Source organism: Mauremys reevesii, linkage group 18 (assembly GCF_016161935.1).
Source record: "Mauremys reevesii isolate NIE-2019 linkage group 18, ASM1616193v1, whole genome shotgun sequence".
In the NCBI taxonomy this organism is placed as follows: Eukaryota; Metazoa; Chordata; order Testudines; family Geoemydidae; genus Mauremys; species Mauremys reevesii.
The window spans coordinates 31961179-31978531 of NC_052640.1; the positions used below are offsets into that span (position 1 = coordinate 31961179).

The 17353-nt window shown below is 48.3% G+C and overlaps 1 protein-coding gene across 2 annotated transcripts; it reads right to left on the reverse strand.

Annotated features, from left to right (window-relative positions):
- Positions 1-6535: 6535 nt before the first annotated feature.
- LOC120385895 lies at positions 6536-14354 on the reverse strand. 2 transcript variants are annotated; one of them, XM_039504433.1, is made up of 3 exons: positions 13038-14354; positions 11132-11174; positions 6536-8479 (listed from the first exon to the last, which is right to left on the reverse strand). In XM_039504433.1, the coding sequence occupies exon 3, from the start codon at positions 8295-8297 to the stop codon at positions 6825-6827; it is 1473 nt and encodes a 490-aa protein (XP_039360367.1). In that variant the 5' UTR covers positions 8298-8479; positions 11132-11174; positions 13038-14354; the 3' UTR covers positions 6536-6824. The 2 variants fall into 2 exon arrangements, with proteins under 2 accessions (XP_039360367.1, XP_039360368.1); XM_039504434.1 differs by having other exon boundaries at positions 6536-8777.
- Between the last annotated feature and the right edge of the window lie 2999 nt (positions 14355-17353).

Genomic DNA, 17353 nt, shown 5'->3' on the forward strand with positions numbered 1-17353 from the left:
AAAAAATTAACTCTGTAAATGCTAAAAAAACTAAGCAGTTACAATTATAAAAATATGAAAAAAAAATTCTTGGTTTCTTTGCACCCATTCTGAAGGAAAAACAGGCCCTTTAAAAAAAAAGTCTGTAAATAAGCCAGGCAAAAAACAAACAAACAAACAAACAAACAAAATCTAATTTAAATAATTTGACTATAAACAATTTAGTCAAATTTGCTAAAAAAAATATGGGGTGTCTATTGAAACTTAACTGCCCCAAATGTATGAAGGGGATGGACTCTATATGCAGCTTTGTATAAACAAAGCAGTGTAGAAGAAATGTGCATTTTCCCCAGAATATGTGCGGTGTATATTGTAAAAAAAATTTAAAAAATGCAAACCTACCATGCTACTTAATTAAAATCCTATAGGGGCTTCAAAAAAAGCCATAAGAGATTGTGTTTTCCTTTTCTTTAAAACTGTGTATTTTAAAAGCAAAAATTAAAAGTAATCAAAACTCTGGTGAAAGTTGCTTGTGTCCAAATTGCAAATTAATTCCAATTCAGCAGTCTCTCGTTGAGTCTGTTTTTGAAGTTTTTTTTGTTGTAATATTGAGACTCTTAGGTCTGTAATCAAGTGACCAGGGAGACTGAAGTGTTCTCCGACTAGTTTTTGAATGGCATAATTCTTGACATCTGATTTGTGTCCATTTATTCTTTTACGTAGAGACTGTGTGGTTTGGCAGAGGGACATTGCTGACATTGCTGAATTGGAATTAATTTGCAAAATGGACACCATTAAATTAGGCTTGAATAAAGACTGGGAGTAGATGGGTCATTACACAAAGTAAAACTATTTCCCCGTGTTTATCCCTCCGTCCCCCCCATCCCACCGTTCCTCACACCTTCTTGTCAACTGCTGCAAATGGACCATTTTTATTACCACTACACAAAGATTTTTTTTCTGCTGCTGGTAAATAGCTCACCTGGGCTAGCTCAGTGTTTTGAGCATTGGCCTGCTAAACTCAGAGTTGTGAGTTCAATCCTTGAGAAGGCAATCTAGGGCAAAAATGTGTCTGGGGATTGGCTCTGCTTTGAGCAGCAGGTTGGACCTCCTGCGATCCCTTCTAACCCTGACATTCTATGATTAACTGATCACCCATTGTTTCATGTTCTCTCTGTGTGTATATATGTATTTCCTACTGCATGCATCTGATGAACAGGGCTGTCTTATAAGGGGCGGCCAATCTTGAGGTGGTGGGGCGGCGCTCAGGGGTACTTTTTTTGGTTCGGCGGGGCAGCACTGTTTTTTGTTTTGTTTTGTTTTGGGTTCGGCAAGGCAGCACTGGGGGGTTGTTTTTGGTTCGGCAGGGTGGTGCTGGGGTTTTTTTGTTTTGTTTTTGTTTTTGGTTCGGCGGCGCGGCGCTGTGGGGGGCTGTTTTTGTTTTTGGTTCGGCGGGGCAGCACTGGGGGGTTGTTTTTGTTTTGGCGGGGCAAAAGCTCATGCTCAAATAAATGTGTTAGTCTCTAAGGTGCCACAAGGACTCCTGTTCTTTTTGCAGATACAGACTAACACGGCTGCTACTCTGAAACCTGTCATAAATTTACTGTCACAATAGAAATTGTTTTGTGTTTCATGTTTTGTCTTGTGTTGTTTGTCTTGTTGCTAGCACTATTGTATATTAAAAAAAATACTGCAAAAAATCCTCAGGTAATAAACACCATATTAAAAAAAATTAGTTTTAAAGCAAAAATATGGAAAGTTAACCCACTCCTCATATGGCTATCCCAGACCTCGAACCAGTGGGAAGATATTAAACACCAAAGGTTGTACCGAGTGAACTCCTCAGAAGTGGGTGTGTTTGTCCTTGCCTGTTGCTCCAAAGCCCTACAGTAAAAAATATTTCACTAAAATCTTGTATATAAAATAAATTAAATAATTATAATTATAAAAAGGAAAAACACCTCCAGAGGCTCGCCCTGGTTCAAGCGGCTGATGGGGCCTGAGCCACGGTATGGCATGAGGCTGGAGGGGAGAAGCCATGAAGACTGTGCTTTAAACCTTAGATACTTGGTGTGTTTCATCAGCTCCTCCCCAAACAATTCTGACGCCTCAGGCAAATTGGTAACAGAAATCTGTCACAGCCAGCTCCTGGGCATGGGCACCAGGCTCTGCAAAGGTCCATCTACACTGCAGCGTAAGCAGTAGCGTAGCTAGGGGGGAGCGGGGCAGTGGCCCCTCTCCCACTGAGCACAAGTGGCGCCTTTTCAATTTCTTGGTGCCTTTTTAATTTTTACTCACCCGGCGGTGCTCCGGGTCTTTGGTGCCACTTTGGCGGCGGGTCTGTCACTCGCTCCAGGTGTGTTCAGTGGCATAGAAAGACCCGCTGCCGAAATACCGCCGAAGACCCGCAGAGCGAGTGAAGGACCTGCTCCCGAAGTGGCGCCGAAGACCCGGAGCACCACCCCATCAGTAAAAGCGCCACCGGGTGAGTAAAAGCGCCACAGCGGGTGGCGACTTTTTTGTGATTGCTCTCCCTGTTCGCTCCACCTGACTATGCCACTGAGCGTAAGGGTTTGAACTCCGGTTCCAGCCTAAACCTCCTTCCATCTACACACAAATTGCTCTAACCCAGAGCTCAGGACCCCATGGGTGGAGGATCCGAGCCTGTGCCAGTCTGGGATTCAAGGTTACAAGCCCTACTGCTTTGTAGTGTAGATGCAGCCACACTGGGCTCATGCTCTAGAGCAGCGGTCCCCAGAGTGGTGCCTGTGGGTGCCATGGCGCCCGCCGGGGCATTTATGTGCGCCCGCCTAGTGCCCAGCAGGGGAGAGAAGCCGTGGCCCGGCACCTGACAGGGACAGAGAACTCAGGCTGTGGGGAGGGATAGCTCAGTGGTTTGAGCATTGGCCTGCTAAACCCAGAGTTGTGAGTTCAATCCTTGAGGGTGCTACTTAGGGATCAGAGCAAAAAATTGGTCCTGCTAATAAAGGCAGGCAGGGGCAGTTCTACATATTCCGCCACCCCAAGCAGTGGACCTCTCGCAGGTGTGACTGCGGCAGGTCCGCCGGCCCAATCTGCTGTCTTTGCTGCTCAGGTATCAGGTGCACCTGCCTCCCATGACGCCAGCTGACCGGGCCTTGAACCCATCGTTGATGCCATCACTCACGACTGTGAAACTCCTGAGTCCGCAGCTGTACCCTTCTGTTTCCTGAATATGCTGTCACAATTCCTTAGTACAACTTTTAAGATTTTTTAATTATTTGAGATTTCACATAGCTCACACTGGCACCGGGGCTTCCAATGTTACTCCACTGGGCCAGAGGGAAAGATTGTGTGGAATCTCAGTGCAGAGGGCGCGGGGAGCAGCAGGAGCAAGTGCCTTGGCGACCCTATTGCTACTGAATGGGGTTGGGAGGGGAACAGGATCCCCATTCATCATTCACCTGCCTTGGGACAGGCTGAAGTCTGCTCAAATCATCACTCACTCACCTGTTTGATAGACGGTTGACTGTCCAGACGCTGCAAGCTGTATCTAGGCTGTGCAGCACTGTAGGGGCTCTAATGATGAATGATTGTCCATGTGTACAGTACAGCCTTTCTGCCTGTAGGAAGCCAAACCATCCAAAATATACTTGTCTTGGGTGAAACATGGCAGCAGCTGATTAATAGCCTACAACACAAACAGCTGGGATAAGCTCTTCAATGGAAACTACAAGGGAAGCAGAATGTAATTCTCCACTTGCAGCATGGCCAGGACGCTGGGGCTAATGCATCCACTCTAGTAAGAAAAGGTCCCCTGGAATCTCTCTCGTCTGCAGCCAGTGAGTGCCTCAGGGTCAGGGCCGGCTCCAGACCCCAGCACGACAAGCACGCGCGTGGGGCGGCACTTGCTGGCAGGGGCGGCAGATTGGGCCGGCGGACCTGCTGCAGTCACGCCTGCGGGAGGTCCACCGGAGCCCCGGGACCACCGGACCTGCCGCAGGCATGACTGCGGAGGGGGCGCTGCTCCCGCGGCTCCAGTGGCTCTAGTCGCGTGGCTCGGCTGGACCTCCCACAGGCATGCCTGCGGCAGCTCAACCACAACCGCCGGACCAGCGAACCGCCCGCAGCTGCGGGAGGTCCAGCCGAGCCGCGCGACTAGCGGACCCTCACCAGTCAAGCCCGCGGGAGGTCTGCTGCTCCCGGGGCTCCGGGGCGCCTCCCGCGCATGACTGCTTGGGGCGGCGGAATATGTAGAACCGCCCCTGCTCAGGGTGACGCTCTATCCCCTCTAGTGGTGGCTAGGCTACACAGAGACATTTAGGAGCCTGCTGCAGCCTTGACTACCAAAGCTTAGTTTAGGCAGTAGAGTCTCATACGAAGGATGTAGTTCAATTCCCACTGCTGACAACTCACACAGGTGCAAGACGTTGCATCATCTTTACATCTTGTCCAGCAGACAATCTCTCCAGTAGCTGGGTGACCCTACCACCACACTGGCAGCTGACTTACTGCATCAGTCAAGAGTTCCCACCCCCACCCCATCACCACTTCCTGCTGTTCCTTAAGAAGTCTCCCCTCTAGGACCTGGCCTGGCTTGCTTGACCTGTTTAGTTCATGCGTGAGAGCCAGTAGGATCACAGCACAAGGTGGTATATCGACAGGCAATTGCTGTTGATGTAGTTAGCATTGTAAAGCTATGGGAACAGCTGCTGCATTTAGCGGGGTCCCTGCCAGGTTACCCTGCACCCTTACTTTGCAAAGTGCCCTGGGCTCTTTAATGCGCATCAGAAGTTGGGAGCTTTGTTTTACCTCCCTCTCCCTTGAGAGTGGGTGTGTTATATGGGCTCCCTGCAGCTGGGTCTCTAGCCCTTAGGGATGGAATGCCTTGACTCTTGTTTCTCTTTTTCAACTCTGTTGATGTAACTTTTCAGCTTTTGGAGCCCTTCTCGGGAGGTGAAATCCACTCATCTGGCAGGATTCAGCACCTGGCAAAGTTTGTGGTGTTTGCTGAACAGAGGTGAACGGGAACTCAGCAGTAAGTGCAGACAGCCCTGTCTGTTCCTATGGACTCAGATCTGTGTTGCTGGAAAGGGATCAGGTGTTTCTGCAGGGCCTTTACCCGTAAAGCGCAACGTGCAAGTCGTTTGGTGGGATAAGTGCAATCGGTTCAAAGCAGGACTGGCTGCCTCTGTCTGTGCAGTGCCTAGCGTAACAGGGGTGCTGCTCCTGAGCAGAGCTACTAACCTAAGCAGTGACTAGTGCTCAGAGCTCATAGAGCTGTGTTGTCTCCAGTATATCCTTCAGCCACCAGCTGCTCTGTTAGAGCCACTTTGGCTCAAGCTGGACCATATGACTTGTAACCTCACAATTAAAGGTGAGGGACCTCCATCTCCTCCGTTTCATGCCATGTGGGTCCAGTTTTCGGTATGCTGTCCCTGTGGCCTCAGTCAGGCAAGGTCTGCTGCCCCCTCATTAGTGCTCAGCCCTGCATGGCTATGGAGACAGCTTTTGTAGTAATCACTACTTCACTCAGCGGGCTTTTTCTTCTACCAGGGCAGCCGTTATCATGCCAGCTGTGCCAACTTCTGGTTGAACTGTATGGACTCTTCTCTGCCAAGGGAACCTGTGACCCTCTCTTCCCTTTCCTGAAACAACCACCAGCATCTGATTCTCTTGAGGAACTAAATCTACATCTACTTTCGTGCTGCAGAGAAGTTATATAAAGGCACCATTGAAGGAACCCTCACAAAGTGGTCTCTTAAGGGAGACCGTCTTAAAGGTGGCTGAGAATTGTACTCAAAAAGCTGCAAGGAATCTCATAAAAGATTGTGTCAAACTTGCTTAAGATGAAAATGTATTTTATTGTCTAAGACATTGGTGATACCTATACTTTATTTTTATAAAATACTTGAAATATACATAATAAAATAGATGTTTAATGTATAAAAGTTCCTTGTAGCCATGATGTTGATCTGTTTGCTGGTTACTTTAGACATGACATAACATATTTTAATGTTTCTGCTGTTTCATTATAAAAACATATAGCCAATACACAGATCTCTGAAATGCTGACTGTGCACCTTATTGACAGCCCAAGCAATTCAGCTGGTCTCCAAGAGAGGGTGCTGCTGCAGCTGACACAAAACAAATTCTTCCTTGGAAGTATCTTCATCTTAACTCAGCGATTTTCAAACTTTTTTTTCTGGGGACCCAGTTGAAGAAAATTGTTGCTGCCTGTGACCCAACGGAGCTGGGGATGAGGGGTTTGGGGTGTGGGAGGGGCTCAGGGCTGGGGCAGAGGGTTGGGATGCGGGGGTGAGGGCTGTGGGGATTGAAGTGATTTGATGTGGCTGATTGGAGCTTGGCCAATAATTGCAATGCCTGGGGTTGCCCACAAGAGAATTGGATGCTCGATTCCCATTGAATATCAGTGAAATTCATGGGCCTGGCTCCCTGTGTGCTCAGTACTGTATAGGCCACAACTGGGGACCTGGCTCTGTGCAGCTTATGTTCTGAGAAGTGATATGACAGAGAGAATAAAGTGTTGGGATCAAGGAGACGCGGAGTCAAGAGGTTTGTCAAGCAGGCGTCCCGAGCTCTCTTGAGCTCGGGTTTTTATTAGTAATTAGATCAAAGAGCATGAGATCATAGTTACTTGTAACATATTGATTGGTTCACCCATAGCCATATCCCCTTGTGCAATATATCATAATTGGTGAAGGGACTACGTGAGCTATTGGAGGGGCTACGTGCGCTATTGCCTAGTCTATGCTTAATCAATAACCTGAGCATTGCTTTACCTTAAGATAAGCCAGGAGTAAATGTAATAAACACGAGTGTGGTTTGCCAGCACAGCATGTTTACTACATCTCCCCCTTTTTGTTTTTAAGCAATTTGCAGGCATAATGAATGCTCTGTTTTGTATTAAGTCGTTGCCAAGGGCAGCCTTGGACAAATAGGCTAATAAGTGAAGGAATACACTGTAATATGCAGCAACAAACTATTAATCCTGCAGCTATAACAATAACATATGCAAACATTTGCTTTAGCCAGGATAGGTCTGGCAGCCATCCAGTAAGCCAGTCCCAGAATTCTGAAAAACCAACATCCATAGTAACTTCTTTTGTTAAATTATGTAGTTTTACAATTTGGTTGTCCACTGCTCTTTCATTATTGCTTAGGTTAAAGCAACACATACCATCCAATTTTTCACACCCATAATGATGTTGCATTAAAAGATAATCTATGGCCGCTCTGTTTTGCAAAAGTCCATGTCTTAATTCGCCCTGTTCCTCATTTAACAAGGCTAGAGCTTTAGAAGTTGTATTTAAGGCTTTTACTGCCGAGCAGGCTAAGGCGTTAATGTTTTTACTGTTTCGTGCCGCCAGACCGGGCACCCCAACCAGGGATACGGCCAGCGCAACGTATTCGGCCTTACTAATTAGGGCCGCGTGACTATTACAGCTTTCATCAAGGAATACACTTTGTTTTGTCTTAGTAAGTGGTGTACCCTTAGCTTCCTTTTGAGGCAAAACCAAAGACAGCCTACTAAGACAGCATGGAGTTTCATGACTGATGTTGGCTGGAATGTAGTTAAAGGTATATCCGGGGCAGGACCAGAACCAGCCCCTTGGCAATTGTAGGTACTCATACATATATGATATATTAACCATACTTGAGCAATTGAAGTTCCCTTCTGGGAATTGAATACAAGTCTTTTTGGTACAATTAACCATTCTAGCACAACTAACATTAAAACTAGCAACATGCGGTGTTAACAGGGTAACGGCAAAACGCGGTTTGTGCGTTAGTCGATCTCCCCAATTATGGTACCCTAAGGTCCTAAGGGTAGAATTTTGTTCTAGAGAATTATAAAACCATGTATCATTGTTGATGTCTTTGGGATTATGGCATACTGGTATTAGGCAAGATCCTAGCACCTCCCCCACCGCCCTCTGCTCCGTTAAGCAGAAGGTACTTTGGTTTAAAGTCTTTGCAAATACCTCCCATATATTAAGATGAACCCCCCCAGTCACTATCGGCCCCCCTTCCGTAGGGACAGTAGTTAAACTGAAAATAATTATTGTTAACAAAAGTACAGAATTGGCATTTAAGGAGGCTATTAATGCCATCATATAGTTCTCTGCCGTTTTCTCTTGTCTTGTTTTTTCCAACAGTTGTTCAGCCTGATTAGCTAGGTTCTTCACTTGGCCCCATGTGACAGGTTCATTTCGTTGGCCCCCTCGTTTTCGGCCCGTTGTCACTTTTCCTTGTTCATCATATAAGTGTATGTTGAAGTCAGGGATGGGGTTGCTCAGTCCCTGATGCCACGCCATCCTTGTATGGTCGAATGTATCGTGCAGGTACCCAGAGCGGGCCGCTTGGTGTTGATACAGCTGCGTAACCGCGCCCCCAGGTGATTAGTGGCACAGGTTCGCTCCACTCCGGGCCAGGTAGCTGACGATAGGTTACCTTTGGAGCAGGAAGAACTTCGGTCGTCTGATAATGCCGTTGTGCCCTGGTGAAAAATTGAGAATTGAAAGGTAATAGATTTAAATGATTGAGTGTAAACAGTACTTGAGCCAGCCATTCTTCCTTTTCTGTCAGGCTGCCGGGGACAATTCCCCCTTTTTGTTTTTGCCGCAGGAGAGCAGTTTTTAATGTGCGATTAGCTCGTTCTACAATGGCTTGTCCTTGGGAATTGTATGGGATGCCAAAGGTATGCTTGATTCCCCATCGCGTGCAGAACGCTGCCATCGCTGAAGAGCAATAGGCTGGGCCGTTGTCAGTTTTTAAAGCTGATGGCTTTCCCATCACTGCAAAGGAACGAATGAGGTGATTATAGACGTGTTTCGCCTTTTCCCCTTTTTGCGGCGTCGCCCATATATATCCAGAATAAGTGTCTATGACCACATGCAAATAGGACCAGGGAGCTAATGGTGGGAACCGAGTGACGTCCATTTGCCACAATTGGTTTGCACCTAGCCCCCGAGGATTTACCCCGATAGCGGGTCCTGCGAGGTTTCCAGTTCACTCAGGAAACTGCTGAATAACCACTTTTGCATCAGATAGTGGTATGGAAAATTGCTTGGCCAATGCCCTAGCATTTTGGTGATGTAAGGAGTGACTTTCCATAGGAGAGCAGGGGAAAGCCTTTAAGGCGTTATCAGCATAGGCATTGCCTTGCGAGATTTCGCCGGGGAAAGGCTGATGACTTCTAACAGGTGCGATAAAAAATAGATGTCGTCGGTGACGTAATAACAGTTGTAGGGAAAGAAATAAACCAAGCAAATTATTATCCAAAGATGCAGTAACACAACTAGAAGCAATATTACTAACAACATTTGCAGCATACAAACTGTCTGTTATGAGGTTAACCGGTTGATCAGAAAATGTGTTAAAGGCAAGAATTAACGCAGCTAGCTCCGCACGCTGAGGAGAGCGTTGCGGTAAGGTAAACTGGGATTTCCACTGGTCATTTTTCTTCCAAGCGACCACCCCTCTGGAGGGGCCACCATCGGTGAAAATGGTAAGAGCTTCTTTTATGGGAACAGGAGATAGCAAGTAGAATACTTTCAGTGGAATATGTTGAGCAACTTGGAGACGAGGATCTTTGGGAGTATGGTAAGTTACGCACCCAACATAATTGGCTAGTGCTATTTGCACCTCCTCCGAGTGCATACATGCAACTTCCCAGGAGGCGATGGGGATGGGTATAATAATGTTTACTAAATCCATGGCAAACAAGTTTAATGCTCGATTGCGTCCTTTAGTGATTAATTGAGCAATCATTCCAGACAATGGGACGAGTGTGTTTTTGTGTGTGTGTGGTAAATACATCCACTCGAGGATAAATTCTCTCTCATTTGTATGTTGAAGTAATGCCCCCATGAATTGCTTAGTGTCCCCAAGAATGATTAAGGACGGGGGCACGTCAGGTACTGCTCTATCTACCCACCTTTCTGCCATGGCTTCGTTGACCTTATGCACTACCTCCTGTTGTTCATTTGTTAGTGATATTATGTCTCCCGGTTGCTTTCCTAATTTTAGGGCATTAAACAGTGGAGTTAGCATAGATGTGGGAATCTTGTAATACGGTCTTATCCAATTTATGGATCCCAGAATTTGCTGCAGTACTACATATGTTAATTTTTTTTGGCAAGGTAAGTTTTGGGAGTATGGGCATGGAGTATGCTACAAGCATTTTATGACCTAAATATTGAAAAGGTTCGGCTTCCTGTATTTTTTCCGGGGCTACTACCAGACCCGATTGACTTAAAATATCCGTTAACTCACTTTTCCATGTGGTGGGTAGGGGCCTACCGGCTATTAAGATATCATCCATATAATGGTATACAAGTAGCTTTTTGAACTTCTTTCTGAAAGGTTGAAGAGCAGTGTTTACAAAATACTGACACATGGTAGGGCTATTTAACATGCCCTGGGGTAACACTTTCCAATGATAACGTGTTGTGGGTTGGGCGTTGTTCAGGACTGGCACTGTGAATGCAAAATACTTTTTATCCTTTTCCTGTAACGGTATTGTAAAGAAACAATCCTTTAAATCAATTATTGCTACCTGGTAGTCATAAGGGATTAAATTTGGATTGGGGAGGCCACACTGCAGGGGGCCCATTGGTTCTAGTATTTTATTAATTTCCCACAAATCATGAAGGAGCCTCCATTTTCCTGATTTTTTCTTAATTACAAAAACGGGAGTATTGTACGGGCTTGTAGTATGCTCAATGTGTTCATCTTTTAATTGTTGCTCAACGAATTGCTGCAAAGCTTCTAATTTTTCTTTAGGTAATGGCCATTGTTCTACCCAGACTGGTTTATCAGTTTTCCACTGTAACGGAAGAGCCTGAGGCTTACTCATCTTCCAAAACCAGTTTTGCCCCTATCTGTTCTAACAAATCTCTTCCCCAAATGTTAAACTGTAAAGGCAATATGCAGGGTTGAATATATGCTATTATGGGGCCTTGTTCCTGGGATTTTACCGGTAACCATTGAGAGCTCTTTTTAGATGCTTGGCTTCCTCCTACCCCGAATACCGCAGGGGCTATCTCAGAAGGCCATTTAGGTTCCCAATCCTTTTCAGCTATGACAGAAACATCCGCCCCTGTGTCCAACAAACCGGTCAGCCACTTACCTTGGAGTATATACTTACGTTGAGGTTTGTGCAGGGATATTCGGTGTACCAACGCCGCCACCTGTGGGTGAAAGGAAGAGTCGCTGTCGCCTCCAGTACGGGTGGATCCAAAACCTCCTGTACGTGTTACCTGTGATTTTTCTCCAGGGAGCTCATATGGCAACAGTATCATTTGTGCCCAGGAGTCCCCTCGTCTTAAAGTAAAAGGCAGGTGACTCCAATACTGAACATATATTTTTCCCTGATAATCAGCATCAATCACTCCTGGAACTACCATAATTCCTTGTTTACTTGCTGATGACCGAGGGAGTATAATGCCCACCGTCCCTTCAGGAAGGGGCCCTTTTAGTTGAGTAGGCATTAAAAGAACTTCCCCCGGTAAGAATGAGGATTTTTCTTCTTGATTATACAAGTCTATTCCAGCACTGCCGATCGTAGCCGGTTGCGCCCTAGTCAATTCTTCCGCCCCCGTTTGTTTTTCCGGGGCCCGGGGAGGGCCCGATCACTGGTTTCCCTGCCCCAGTCCTGATCGACATTGATTTGCCCAATGATACCCCTTGTTGCATTTAGGACATTTTCTGGAGGGCCTACCCCCTTCCTGGGGTCTTCCTTTATGTGCTCCCCCTCCGGGTGCCCTACACTGGCTTTTAAAGTGTCCCGGTTTTTTGCAATTAAAACAATTTCCTGCTGGTTTATTACCTTGTCTTATAGCCCCCGCCAAAAGAGCCATAGCATGGGTTTGACTACCGACATCCGCGCAAGCCTGAATCATGTCCGCTAAAGTGTACGAGGGGCGATGTATTATAGATTGCAGTACCTTCTTGCAATCAGCATTAGCTTGCTCATAGGCCAGTCGCCGTAAAAGCTCTGTCTGTGCCTCCTCCTTATCAACCTGCCGCTGTACTGCTTCCTTGAGCCTATCTATGAACTGCGGATACGGCTCTGTAGGCTGCTGCCGGGTGGCTGTGAAAGACCTAGTCGGTTTCCCACTTACGGGAACCCTTCTGAAAGCTCTCATAACACTAAGTTTAGTACGAATATATGTATCTGGGTCTAACTCCAACTGTCCCTCTATAGTGCTAAATTGGCCTGCTCCATAAATCTGGTCAGGCGTGGCAGCTGGGGTTGAGTATCCTACAGCAGCTAACCTGAACTCACTGTCCCACACCATATATTGGGCGGGGGTCAGCACCATACGAAACAAGTCTTTCCAATCTTGTGGAGCCATCGTGTAGCCATTTCCAATTCCTTCTAAGATGCCTGCCATGAAATTAGACCTGATGCCTGTCTCCGTGATAGCTTTTCTCACCTCCCTCAGTACTGTATACGGTAGCGCCGTCCACTGTCTGGCGGCATTGCCCTGTGCATCGACTCCTGCCGCTATAGGCATTAACATGGGCAACTCCCCCTCCCACTGATGTTCTTCCTCCAAACTCAATTTCCCCGTCTCACGCGCCAACGCAACCGCCGCCCGGACGCAGCCCCCACGATTCCCCCAGAAACAAGGCTGATCAGTTCCTTTATCAACGGAGGGATCCGAGGGCCGCTGCCCCGTATCCGACACCGCAGGCGCTGGTGGTAGCACCCGCGGGTACGGAGGCGGTGTCGTCAGCGTGAGAAGCGGGGCGGCAGTGAGAGACGCCTGTGGCCCCAGTTTTCCCACTGCCTCAGTACAGCGCTGCCACATGAGCAGGTGCTGTACTGCTGCTCTCGGTTTCTCAAAGAGCTGTGTTCCTATCTTTTGCCAATCTTCTTGCTGCAGGGACCCCTCTTCGGGATACCAGGGGCATTGACATTCTATTTCCTTAACAAAATCCTCTACATGCCGCAGCGTAACCGCTGGGCAACCGCTCCCCTCAATGAGCTTAAATAATTCCTTAGCATGAGCCTTTTGTGGCACTGATAAATCGCCCCCCATACTCACGAGTGGCTGTTTCCAGCGGGTGCACCTAGACTATTCCAGTCGGATGAGCAGGGGTCCTCGGGATCCGGTGAATCACGTCGGGGTCACCAGATGTTGGGATCAAGGAGACGCAGAGTCAAGAGGTTTGTTAAGCAGGCGTCCCGAGCTCTCTTGAGCTCGGGTTTTTATTAGTAATTAGATCAAAGAGCATGAGATCATAGTTACTTGTAACATATTGATTGGTTCACCCATAGCCATATCCCCTTGTGCAATATATCATAATTGGTGAAGGGACTACGTGAGCTATTGGAGGGGCTACGTGCGCTATTGCCTAGTCTATGCTTAATCAATAACCTGAGCATTGCTTTACCTTAAGATAAGCCAGGAGTAAATGTAATAAACACGAGTGTGGTTTGCCAGCACAGCATGTTTACTACAATAAAGCTTCAGGCCAGATTCCCCTGCAAACGCAGCTCTTCGTGGAGAGCTTGGCTCCTGTTCTCTTTCTAACATGGCTTTCATCTGGGGCAGCCTTTGGGCCAAACTCCACAGGACACACTTAGCCCAGAAGTCTGGCCTCCCACCTCTTGGATGTACCAGCACTGGGTCAAAATGACTTGACCCTCCCATGGTAGATACTTGGTAGCAGCTTGCTTTCTCATTCTGGGTGCCTGGCTAGGAGGACCTGATTACACCCTGGTTGGCCCCAGATACAGGTAAAACATGGGGTGCATATGCACGAACGATTGTGCTGTTGCTAACCGAACCAGTGGGATTGCACTGCTGCAGAGCACCCACACTAGAGATCCTGTGTGGAGTACATAGTGCCCCACAGTCACAGCACTTGCTGCCAGCTTTGCAGGGCTTGCGGTTTGCTGTGTTTGGTATCGCTCCCTGCACCAGATTTATGGTATATAGCAGGGGTGGCCAAACTCACTGACCCTCTGAAACAATCTTATGACAATATGACAATCTTCAGAAGTTTGAGAGCCAGGACTTGGGGCTTCAGCCCCGTCTTGGGACCATAGTCCCGTAAGATGCGCCTGCCCGGGCTCAGGACTTCAGCCCTGGAGGGAGTGGGGGTAGGGTTGCCAGGTGTCTGGTTTTCAACTGGAACGCCCGATCGAAAAGGGATCCTGGCATCTCTGGTCAGCACTGCTGACCAGGCCTTTAAAAGTCCAGATGGTGGTGGAGCAGGGCTAAGGCAGACTTCCTACTTGCCTTGGCTCCACATGGCTCCCGGAAGCAGCGGTATGTCCCTGTGGCCCCTAGGCGTTGGTGCAGCCAGGGAGCTCTGCATGCTGTCCCGACCCCAAGCGCCGGTTCTGCAATGCCCACTGGCCGGGAACCATGGCCAATGGGAGCTGCAGGGGTGGTGCCTGCATACGGGGCAACACGCAGAGCCACCTGGCCATGCCTCCACGTAGGAGCTGGAACATGCTGCTGCTTCCAGGAGCTGCCTGAAGTAAGTGCTGCCTGGAGCCTACACCCCGACCCCGTCCTGTGCCCCAACCCCCTGCTCCAGCCCTGATGCCCTCCCGTCCTCCGAACCCCTTGGTCCCAGCTCAGAGCCTCACCCCAGAGCTCGCACTCCCAACCGGAGCCCTCACCTCCTCCTGCATCCGAACCCTCTCATCCCAGACCCCTCTCCCACACCCTGAACTCCTCATTTCTGGCCCCACCCCAGACCCTGCACCTGCAGCCAGAGCTCTCACTCCTTCCTGCACCCCAGCCCCCTGAGCCAGCCTATTGAAAATGAGAAAGTGAGCGACAGAGATCGGGGGGAATGGAGTGGGTGGGGGCGTGGCCTCTGAGAAGGGGTGAGGCCTCAGAGGAGGGACGGGGCAAGGGTGTTTGGTTTAGTGTGAGTAGAAAGTTAGCATCCCTAAGTGGAGGCTCAGAGTTTCAGCCCTGCTGGAGGCGCCTGCCCAGGCTCAGGGCTTCAGGTGAAGCCCCGAGACACCCCTCACCATTGGGAAACCAGAGGCGACACATGGGGGGGGTCATGTGCCTCCCTGATTTTTTTCAGGGTTTGCTGGCCCCACTCAGTCACATGGTGCCACCGAGCCCCCCGCCCCCTCACGAGCTGGGGCCATGGGGAGAAGCAGCACCAAACAGCTCAGAGTTGCAGGGAGAGCTGATACTTTTGCTGCTGCCTTTCCTGCGGAGCTAAAGCAGTCACCCTTCCCTGCAGCTCCCAGCTGTTTGCCGCTGCCTCTCCACATGGAGCTAACACCTGGGAGCTGCAGGGAAGGGCTGTTGCATGACTCAAGCTGTTGGAAGGGTGGCAAACCTTTAAATTGTGTCCCCCCCCAGCAGGGACCAGTCATCTCTGGCAGAAGCCCCATGCCCCACTACTCTGCCACAGGGCAGAAGCTCTGAGTCACCCCCACAACTCTGATAGGTGGAGAATGGCGGAGAGGGCTCCGCAAGCCACACTTTAACTGTAAAAGAGCTGCATGTGGCTCGCAAGCTGCAGTCTGGCCACTCCTGGCATATAGAATCTGTTGCACCTGTTCATGTAGCTAGCTGGCTCTGCTTTGAATGGTTCTGGCTGGCATGAGGAGCTTTGTGTGTGCCAGTGAGGGGCTGAGGCTGGCCCCTGCTATGCCCTCATGCTTGTACAGATGAGTCTCATCTTACGTGGGGGTTCCGTTCCGCGGTTAGCGCATTAAGCGAAAACTGCATATAGTCAAAATTACCTTGAGTTGAATGGCGTGCGGAATCGCCCGTACTACAGGTACAGTATTAAAATTGTTATTTTTCTCTTTGTTTTTGTTTTGTTTTTGTTTTTGCCGACCACGAAAAGCTGAAATCGCGCATGTTAAATGCGCGTAAGATGCGACAGACCTGTAGATACCATGGCAGAGTCAGTAGCTGCCTGGCAGTCTCTGGGTCCAGCAGTCTGGGGTCTCTATTGTGGAAGTAGAGAAAGAATTGACAGGGATGTGAAGGGGATTTCAAATCCACGCAGTCTCCTTATGTGAGCAAGAGTTGGGCTAGCTGTAACCCTAATAACGCGAGATTTGTAGAAGCAAGGATTGTGTGAGGCAAGTGGGAAAGAACTGTGTGAAAAGTTGTTGCGACCTTGTGTTAGATAAGTATGGAATGTAGACTATAGTCTAAATAGAGGTGAGAAAAATAAGATATCAGGATGACCTATGTATAAACAAATGAAGCTGTTGCTCATTATTGTATGTAACAAAGATATAAATGCTTGCTGAAATTGTTTACCTAGTGAGAGACCTGTTTAGCTCTCTCCCTCCACGCAATTGCTAGAGAAAATAAAGTATCTGACTTGCTGCACCCAACCTGAGAGTGAGATTCTGTTTTTCTCCGACACGCCCAACCAGCCGCCATTCTTGGGCACTGGAGTCAGCGATAGGCACCCCAGGACTGGCATAAAATACACAGTACCGAAGGGGTTTCTGGGGGAGGGGGCTATAGCAACACCCCTATTCTTGTCATTCTGTGACTGACACACTATTTTTGCTACATTAGTGTTCTGTAACTGAACTAACTGTCTCCCTCTGGGATCCAGAAATCTGAATGATGCTGAATCACTAGGGTTTAGTGAGGCTAGCATTAGCTTTGCTGTGTATCTGTGTAACTAATGGCCTGGTCTGTCTGCCTCTTTCAGATCTCAGGGGCAAGGGTGATATTGCTGAGGCAAGAAGCAGACTGAAGTGATCCCATCCCTGCCTCTACACTTTGTGTCAGCTGCAGGTACTACACTCGCACTGAGATAGTGTAGACAAGACCTTGCATCTTGGATAGGATTGGACTGTGCCCCTGAGCCATGCTTCTGCCTTGCATTGTATTTGGGTCATTGTACAGTTCAAGGACAGGGTTAAAATAAGTGTGGGAACCAGCAGACATAAGATGATCTCTCCAGGATACCAGGCTGAAGAGGCAAAACAGTGAACATTGTGTCCATCATTTCTACAGGTTTTAGAGTAGCAGCCGTGTTAGTCTGTATCTGCAAAAAGAACAGGAGTACTTGTGGCACCTTAGAGACTAACACATTTATTTGAGATAAGCCCACAAAAGCTTATGCTCAAATACATTTGTTAGTCTCTAAGGTGCCACAAGTACTCCTATCATTTCTACAGCATCTCCTGTTCCTTGAGGCTGAAGAGATCTTCCCCTTCAAACATGGAGATCCTCCTTGCAGCCCTAAGCTTCAGATGCCAGATGCGATGGTTTGAGGCAAGAGTCATGACTAAGACAGCAGCTGCCACTGCTGAAGCCAAAATGGCCAAAGCAAGGACACCTGACAACTTCACTGTAATCCTTCAGGAACTAAAAAGATGGGGCCCGCTCCCGAAAGGTTCTGT

Excerpts from the sequence above, each read along its gene's own strand:
- LOC120385895 (XM_039504433.1), bottom strand. The coding sequence starts at position 8,297 with ATGGCGTGGCATCAGGGACTGAGCAACCCCATCCCTGACTTCAACATA.